The sequence below is a fragment of the Lutjanus erythropterus genome, chromosome 23, assembly GCF_056507025.1.
Source record: "Lutjanus erythropterus isolate fLutEry1 chromosome 23, fLutEry1.hap2, whole genome shotgun sequence".
NCBI classification, from domain to species: domain Eukaryota; kingdom Metazoa; phylum Chordata; class Actinopteri; order Lutjaniformes; family Lutjanidae; genus Lutjanus; species Lutjanus erythropterus.
Window position 1 is genome coordinate 13,828,526 of NC_139339.1, and position 9,976 is coordinate 13,838,501.

General features: G+C 38.4%; 1 protein-coding gene across 1 annotated transcript; it reads left to right on the forward strand.

The window, feature by feature from the left end:
- The first annotated feature begins 1,742 nt into the window (after positions 1-1,742).
- Positions 1,743-9,373, forward strand: LOC146305713 (uncharacterized). The gene is made up of 8 exons (XM_084712478.1): positions 1,743-1,880; positions 2,189-2,260; positions 2,338-2,409; positions 3,054-3,253; positions 4,623-4,686; positions 4,774-4,939; positions 6,263-6,460; positions 7,613-9,373. The coding sequence occupies exons 1-8, from the start codon at positions 1,872-1,874 to the stop codon at positions 7,738-7,740; spliced, it is 909 nt and encodes a 302-aa protein (XP_084568604.1). The 5' UTR covers positions 1,743-1,871; the 3' UTR covers positions 7,741-9,373.
- Positions 9,374-9,976: the final 603 nt, after the last annotated feature.

A 9,976-nucleotide genomic window follows, 5' to 3' on the forward strand; every position in this document is an offset into this window, starting at 1 on the left:
AGTGAACAGGTGAGGGAGGAGAGGAGGACAGACTGATCACTAATCAAGCACGGATGCCGTCGTCCTCTCGGACTGATTAAAAAAAATAAAAATGCCAAAATTGGTCACAAATCATACCTGGGTGTCCACACAAATAAAGTCTTTGTATGAAACACTGCAGAGTGTAACATCGTGCTGTTTACAGACAGTCAGCTGTCATTATTAGTTATTATTATTATTAGTTTGATTATTTTAGTAGAAATATACCTAGATTAACTTATTTCAGTGAGTACAGAATGTTAAGAGAACATTAGTGACTTTTGGTCAAGCGCACAGAAAAAGGAAGGAAGGAGAACTAAGACAAAAGTGTAAACAAAAGTTATTTTATTAATAAAGTGTATCAAATTAAGTTAACAAATTAAATTAATATAAGGGTTAACTTAACCTACTAAATTAAACAACAAATGCATACACAAGAGACAAGTGTCCATGCTAGCCAGGGAGGCTAACAAGAACACCACACAAACAACACAGAGTGCCATTGCTAGCTGGCGGGACTAGCAAAGCACAAGGGAGCACCCAGACGAGTGCCCTTGCCAACCACGGAGGTAAACAAGGCACAGGAAGCACAAAGGCAAGTGTCCTCACTAGCTGAGCGCACTAGCAAAGCACTTGTTGATCGCCACAAGTAGTCTAACCTGCTGCTGCAGGATTAAACCACAGACTAGCAGACTGTAGTCTACTGAATGGCCCACTGGCCCCTACTGGCTGCACTCCCCAGGTTTTTAAGCACCAGGTCCTGATTGCAGAGCAGCTGCACCTGACGCCAATCACTGCAATCTGCAAGGGGGAGGGGCAGAACCTGGGCACAGGAGATCACAGCACTACACAGACACTGTGGCATGTAACACCTAGTAAAATAAAGTATACATCAGCTGTAAAGCAAAAGGTAATGGGTGTAAAAAAAATAACATCATCCAGCCCCCTTAATCAAGGTATAAACAGTGACAAAAACTGTGTGGGCAATGTTTCTCAACACAAAACAAGGAAATTAGTAATTTCCCCATCCACAATCCATAATATCTACCTAGCAAACAATAAAACTTTTAAAAAACTTTTTATGGACCTAACAAACATTGTAGCATTTTGTTAACTTTTTAGCAAGCTAATCAACAATATAAATTTCTTTTTAACAATATAACTTGATCCGAACAGCAATCAAATGTATTTGTGAATGTCTTTTATTTATTTAAGCAAGGATCTTGACTTTGACTGGACTATATAATTTTGGTTTACATCACTAAACTTAGTTTTACTAAACAAAGATTAGTTTTTAATTGTGCAACAGATCTCTGCTTTTTAGATCGGTATTGACACATTTTAAACTTGGATTAGACCTAATCTTTGATTTAAAAAAAAAAAATGAAACTAATTGCATTTCCTAAAATGCAGAATTATAGCAAACACAGACATCTGAGTAATTTGTTAGACTCAATGATACAAATGTAACTCTTCCTTGATGTTTGGGGCCAAATAAAGTGCCATGTGTTGTTTTACTGGGAATGTTTTCACATTTAAATTATGCCGTCAGTAATTTTTTCCTGCTTTGCCTCAACAAAGTGAAACTATATCATGATTTTTGTTGTCATATTGAAACTTTAAAAGGTAGTCAGCCAACATGGCCGCTAGGGGGCTTCCATCCTCCCGACTCGATGCTGCAACAGACAAGGAAACACCCGAGGAGAAGAAAACCTCGGTGTGTCTGCGTGTGTCACCTCAGCAGCAGATCATTTATAAAAACAGGAGCATCACACAGCATAATGTAAGGTGTTAGTGTTTGCATATCATGATCGCCTGTGAAGAAGACGACGGACGCTGCAATTTGGTACAAGATGAGCAGTGTGAGTTGTTTCCTTCATAATGTGCTCTGTGCTCAGCTGCGGGATTTTGACCCATCGAGATGTTATGTGTGAGGCGATTGTGCATTTTGTTGCATATAATTTCACGTTTTGCGTTCCTATGTTATGTCTATTAATATTTACTAATGAAGTCTTTATTGTCAATAGAGAGGCAGGATGCTGCGAGGAAGAGGCGTTGCATGTGTTGCTAGGATACTAGACTGGGAGGAGGCTGATGGAGATTGAGTAAAATAAAGCTTTAATGCTAATTTCTCTTGCTTTTTACATCAAAATTTTCCCTCTCTGACTAGAAAAGAGAGAGGGAGCAGAAGAGGAAACTGCAGCACTTTCTCAGTGACCTGGCTCTACTGGGATCACTGCAGGTTAGTGAGTACACATGCAAAGATCACAGTTAACGTGGTCAAACTGTTTGTTTAAATTCATTTTCTCTCTCATACAGGGCTTTAAATACTTCCAGCCTTGGCTAAGAGGGAAAGAGGAGTTGCTGCTGACGGTCGTCAATGAAGATCTGGTTAGTTTCTATTTAAAAAAAAAAAGAAAAAGAAAAACACAAACAGTACACCTTAGGATACATACAGCCTGTGCACTTAAGAAGATAAATAAATTCAATAATTATTGCAAATTTTAAGTGTTGAAGAAAATGATATAAGCCCATTTCTGCCAGTAGGATGAAAACTAAGTGACTGAACCTAAGTAGAATCTCAAAATAATGAGAGACATTCTCAAAATAATAACTTAATATGTCAAAATAGTGTGTTGGGACCTCAGAATAATGGGTTAGTATGTCAAAATGATCACTTATTACCTTAAAATAATGACTTAACTCTCAAAATAATGACTTATTTGTCTCAAAATTATGACTTAATTATCTCCAAATAATGTGTTAATATCTCAAAATAATTACTAAGTTTCTAAAAAATAATGAGAAACTATCTAAAAACTACTTACTTAGCCCAAACTAATGACTTAGCATCTCAGAATAAAGAGAAACTTCATCAAAATAATGAGAAACTTAGTATAGACAAAGTACTTGGATTTATGGAGCATGATACTTTGCACCAAATGCTGCTTGGTTCGTTTTTTCCCCTCATGTATTAATAATAATCATCATCAGTGACGGCAGGAACCATCTCTACCTGTTCATCTGTCCTGCAGGGCTGGCGTTCCCCGGGTTTTGTGGTCTCCAGAGCCTCCTCCTACTCCTCCACCAGCAGCTGTAACAGCAGCGATGTCTCCCCGAGCAGCAGCTCCCCCAGCCTGGACAGCCGGAGCAGCTCTCCCCTGCCTGGGGAGCCTGCGGGCCCACGAGACCCCCACTCGCACGCACACACCAAGACGCAGCCACAGACCAGCAGGTGATTGATGTGGGTTCTAAGGGCTGTGGTTCTATTCAGAGCCATTTACCTCTGAAGAAAGGGTTCACTGTAAGACTAAGTGTTTCATTAGGTTCCACAACCGTTTTCATTGAAAGATCCCTTTTTGGAAGAAAGAGTTTGTCAAGGTTTCTTTGTACCATACCATAAAAGAACCACCTGGTTGGGTTCTAGATAAAACCCATGGAATGTAAAAGGGTTCTCAGTAGAACCCCTGGGCTGGGCTCTAGATAAAACACTTGGAACATCTAAGGGTCCTCAGTAGAACCCCAGGGTGAGTTCGGCGAAGGTTTTAGAGAAAACACTTGAAATATATAATGACTCTCAGTAGAACCCCCTGGATGAATCCTAGATAAAACCCATGGAATGTAAAAGGGTTCTTGGTAGAATCCCCTGATTGGGTTCTAGATAAAAACCTTGGAATATGTTAGAATTCTTAGTAAAAGCCCCTGGGTGGGTTCTCGATGAAACCCTTGGAATGTCAAAAAGGATTCTTTGCACCCATTGCACCCTTAGAAAGTGGAAAGATTCTGCATAGAAACCTCAGAGAGGGTTCCAGTTGGAACCATAACACCACAGAAGGGTTCATCTAGAAAACATGCTTGTGTTCAGGTGTTCCCTGAACACCATAACTGAACATCATGGTGAGATAGAGGCCTGTTGTATATTTTTTGAAAGGGTCCATGTTTTCTTCCACCCTTTGAAATCATGAAGGCCTCACAACCCCCACATGAAGCTCTGGCGACCCCTAGTGGGAGCCAGGAGCCACAGGTTGGGAACCGGTAATCTACATGGTGTCTCTGTGGCATTTTGTTTACACAGACTGTACAGTGAAAATGTTGAGTTAGGCATTATAATGGCGCTTTGATAAAGCAATTATGAAGCTCAGAATTAATCAACATTTCCCACCTTGTATGACAAGCAGAATGTTTCCACATTAAATGAAATATGTCACTAAAGTGCTGAAAATCAAGAGAGAAATTTTCATAGTTTTGTTTATTGAAAATACTGTACATATCTCTATACATGGAGAGATAAAGGGATAGTTATGGTTGTAATAGGAATATATATAAAAACATATAAATAAGAATGGTAAAAAAAACTAAATGAAATAACAATAACAAATAATAAGATGAAAATGACATTAAAACAACTGTAACCTTAACCCTAACAAGACAACAACACAAAAACAACGTGAGAGTCCTAACAAGACCAAGCTGACTGAGAGCATTTCAGAGCCTGTACTTTTTCACTTTTACTTGAGTAAAGGGGTTGAGTCAGTACTTCTACTTGAGTACAGAAGGTCCTCTGCTTGAGACACAAACACATCGCCGTCTTTCTGTGTCCTCAGGGACACCAGCAGCGAGGATCATCTCCTCCCAGCCTCTCCCAGTGAAAGAGAGATAGCAGTGCCTGTAAGTGTCTCAGCCACACTCTTTGAATTTCAGCATTATAACTCTCAGTCTCAGTCTCACACAGCTTCCACTTTGTCCCTCGCACAGGAGGTGAACTGCACTTTGTTTTTACTGGCCGGCTACGTCAAGTATGGACGGCCCTACGCCTGGATACGCTCCAATCACGAGCGCCTGGTCAACATCGGAGGCACAGATTCGATGGTCAAGGACACGCCCATGAAACTGAAGTCCATCGCGGACTGGCAGACGCGAGGTATGGAAACAATGTGAGGAATCCAAACAGGAATTGTTTCACTGCACAGATTCAATAATTACACCATTTTCCATGAGCTAAATCAGACGCAGATGTCTTCTGTGAGACTACTGTGTGCTCTGGATTGGGTTTGTGGAAAAAGCTTGAGGTCCTTTAATTATAAACATGACAATACTCTGCTAGACTTATACTAGGGCCAGTCCACCAAATTGGTGCAAACTGTTGTCCCACAACCAAAGAAACAAATTTAAAAAGCATTTAAGTTTGCAAATCTTAGATGTTCATTAGGATTCTTTTATTATCTGCTGAAATCTGGAATAATATTTCAGACAACAGTAATTTAAAGGAGCAATATGTTGCATTTTTGAGTGTAAAAATTAGTACTACAGTCCAAATAGGGAGCTGAGGTCATAGACTATATATTAAATAGGTTGAAATCCTATTTAATATACAGTCTTTAGTTGAAGAGAGTCCCCATCCCACCCCTTTATGTGAAACAGGCAAATTAAAACAATTATTTTCGACCCAGAATACAGATTTTAAAGGAGACACCGTGGCTGCAGCGTTGATGTCAGAGAAGCAAGAATTTCAACACAGCATGTTTCCTTTATCTCTCATAACATCTTGTGGTCATTTTATGATTGATTACACTAAATATATTTCCAATTTTTCCATTAAAATATATGTAAAATCAATCACAACTCAAAATTATACAAAATTTGGGGTTTTTTTTGGCAAATTCCCATTGTTGTTTTTAAAGGAGAAATCTGTAATATATTTACTGTAATAAATTATAAAATGACCATGTCATCAGTCCAAGGGAACGATATAAGCTGCAGTGTCCCCTTTTGAAATGTATATTCCGGGCTGGAATAACTGTCTTAATTTTCCTGTTTTACATTAATCAGATTTTAAATCAGTGCTGAATGTTGGCAGAATGAGTAATAGATTAATGGTAGTAGATTGAAAGTACAATGACTCTCTCTCAGGTTGCATGATTTAAGCCGTGAAAACTCTTTAAAAAACATTTTTATGATGTAAAAATAAAATTGTTTAAACAAAATCTTAATAGGTTGACATAGGTCTCTTTATTATGATATTTATTATTGTGCTTCTTTAGGGACAAATCTTGAGAGGAAAAAAACTGTCTGAAGATTTTGTGTAGCTTGGATGTTTTACAGTTTACATACAAACAAAGTTTGTCACTCAACTTAACTCTTACATTAAGATCTTTACCACTCTGACTTTTAACCAATTCTGTTGAGTGTTTATTACATTTTTGTGTTTTGTCTGTTGTGTTGTTGTTGTTTTTTTTTTTGTCAGGTATTCGTGTGTGGGACGTTGTCAGTGAGCTGGTGTGCCTCTGCACCATTCCCTCTCCGTCCAACCCATTCGCCCTGGACATGCGTTACATCAAAAGCCTTCCCCTCCCCGACCGCTTCCTCGTCACAGGCGCTCTCCTGAACTTCTTGGAGACGTACGTGGTTTACGGGAACCGGGACGAGCTGCACTACGACAAAGGTAGGAAATCCTGGAGTGTGGCAGGGAGGCGTCTGTCAAGATTTTGTCCCACAGAGAGTCAGAGAGGAAACTACAGTTCATCATTTGATTGAAGAAACTGTTATTATTATTGAGGCCAGCAGGTGATGCTGTTTAGCTACAGTACAGAGGGATCAGTGCAGCCTTTCTCCCACTCTACACTTGACGGCTTTGAATTTTAAAGGGATAGTTTGGATTTTTCTTTTTAAGCAGGATTGTAGGAGATACTTATCCATAGTCAGTGTATTTGGAGAAGCAGCAGGGCTAACAGTGTAGGAAGATAAGCAATATAGTTCTGTGGACAGGGTCAGCAACAAAACCTATTTAGCCACCAAAAAAATGTGCACACTATATTTCAAATATTTTCAGTTCTTTACCTTGCCAGCAGACACAGCCTTTTCCAGGTAAAAATGCTGTTGTATGAACCAAATATTTCTCTCTTCAAAGCAACAAGACTCTCTTGGTAAAATCTGTGTCAGTCTGTTTGTTTGTTTGTGTTATTATGTGACCTTAGTATTTTAAAATGTTAGTTTGGATTCACTGAAGTTACACAATATCAGTAGTAGAAAATTATTTAACTCCTAGCTAACAATTTCACATAAAGAAAGTAAGAATAGGTAACAATAAGTCATTATATTGTCTGCAAAGGTGTAGGCTTAAGCTTATTATACCTGCTCTTCTTAAATAACATTTTCACTGCTGGGATTAAGCTATGCAAAAACAAAACAAAAAACTGAGACTGAAACAAAGTTCCAGACACTTAATATACATTTCAAATGCAATAATGGTGGTACCTCATTTTATACTAATGTACATTCATAGGGTTTAGCTGAATAGATGTGTTACGTACGTTTAAGTTCTGATATGGTACTTTCATGTGTATTGTTGCTTCCAAAATGGATGAAAAGGGGAAAAATGCAGCCAAGTGTATTGTGTGTAATGTCACTAAACAGCACCACCTTCTGGCCTCAATAATAACAATAGTGTATTAAAATCAAACAATGTACTGCAGTTTTCTCTCCTCGTAACGACCACCATCTACACTGACTATCTATAAGTACCTCGCTCCCCACTTCATATAATCCGAACTGTCCCTTTAAATGTAATGCTGAACGTGTTTGATGATCTTTTCAGTGGTGGAGGAGGTGAAGCCTCTGAGGCGTCTTCACGTCCAGTCCCTGCTGGAGTTACAGCGACACAGAGAGAGCGGCGGGTCGACCAGCAGTCCCACCACGGTGCAGCACTCTTCTGAAGAGGAGTGACTTTAAGATCACATACGATCCACGTGAAGATGAGATCACCTCGGTGCACTTTTACTGACCGCTTATAGGAAAAAATAGACAACAAATAGGTTCAAAGGTGAGAAATCTCATCAGAGGGACTTTATTTAGGTATTTTCTTTTGATTTTTTTGTGTTGTTTATCATTTTTGTGAGGTCACCTTGCAGAGAAATCTAATGTGTGTTTATGTAACCTGTATGAACAAAATGTCTTAACAGAGCTCAAAAGCTTCATTCATGACATTCACATTAAAATTCTAAATCACCATTTGAATACTGTGCAGCTGTTTTAAAAATTATTTTTTTATATTTTTATTTTGTTTTGTTTTATATTTTTATTCTGTTTTATTTTATGCTATGTTATGCTATTTATTTTTTATTTAGATTATAATTCTATTTTTTATTTGGATTATTTAATTTAGTTTTTTTTTTTTCAAATTTTATTATGAGTCTTTATTCTATCATTTTATTTTATTTTTTTATCTTTCTTCTTAATTATTCTAGTCTGTTCAAACCTGGTATTTTTTCACAGTTGCTGATAAAGATTAGGCTGTACTATATTATTAACAGTATCTGTGGATACTATAGTATTTGTAGGATTAGACTCCAGTCGTGGCTGCACAGGATTGTTTCCCTCTGGTTTGATGCAAACACTTCCAGTAACTCCAGAGCCTTGTAAAGTCCAAAAGTCAAAGTTTATTGAAGGTGGACAATTCACATTATGTGTTTATTAAACAAAATATTTGACTTAAATCTATATTTGTTGGTATCTTGCCTGTTCTGCCGCCTGCTGCGCACAGACGGAGGCACACACCTGTATTAATGGTCTATCAGCGATCTAACAGCACCATAAATTGCATTTATGTTGACAAAAATAACAAGTTATCATTAAAGAAAGGTCATTTGATAATAAAAATGGCTAACCTGTTTAATCCGCTGAATCACTCTCATTCAAATTGAGGATTTTTTTTGTTTGCTTTCGAGTGTGATTAAATCATAAAATATGACAGGCATTCAAAACGTCAACAGAAGCTTCAAAGTAAAAAAAGAAACATTTGGTACAGCCCTAGTTGGAGGGTACTCACATGTAAGAGAGGTTCTGAAAATGTGCAAACAGTGGAGGAATAACCCTGGGAAATAAGTCACATGACTGAGATTAAACATCCCAGGACCTCTCTGAATGTCTTGCCCTGCCACCCGCAAACCGTTCAATCCCACTCTCCCACACACACACACACACACACACACACACACACACACACACACACACACACACACACACACACACACACACACTCACACACACACTCTCTCTCTCTCTCTTAACGGCAGGAATTCTGTTTTCTTCTGGCCAAATATAACATTTTAAAACGTTGAAGCCTGGAAACAGAATCATTCATCAGGGTCAAAGCTGCAGAAGTTTAAGCTGGTTAAATATTTGCCTTCTTGAAAAGTTACCCAGTGTGAGAACAACATGTCCAGACAAACAAAATGTTGTATAAAAAGTTTTAATATTTCATAAAATACATATTTAATTAAATATGTACAATGACATAAAACAGTACACTGATAAAATACGCCTTAAAGCAGGCACTTTAGCCCCTGATATGAGATCAGGGCTGCGCCATTTGTACTTGAAAAGATACACCACGAGTACAAAAAGTTAAAATTAACTGATAAAAACCTGGTGGCACATCAGTCAAAAACCTTTCCTGTTCAAAAAAAGGGAACATTTGTAGCTTAATTTTGGTCAGAAAATGGTAGCCTCAGGGTGTACCACTAACCCTCAAGTCTCATTTGTAAACCTTAACACACTAAATCACCATCATGAGAGCGTGTTATGCAATACTGCACCTATAACTGTAGTTTGGGCACCTTTTATGGCTTTGCTAATGTGAACAAGTCACAGGCTCAGAGTGAAAAAGCACACTGCAGCGTGTACTGAAGAGGCTGCTCGATATGCAAAGTCATGGTCAGATGTGGAGAGGAATTTAAAAAAGATTCTCTGACTCAGATTTCCTCAACTGGAATGCAGGTGCATGGCCACACATTCCACACGGAGGCTCCACACGGGAACACAGCGTTCCTAGTGTTCGGACACACACACACACACGCACGCACGCACACACACAGAGTAACTCATGGCCAAGTGTGTTTTTTTTTCCCACATAGATGCAAATAATTCATCACAGTGGACAGTTAGAATCTGTTTTTTTGTT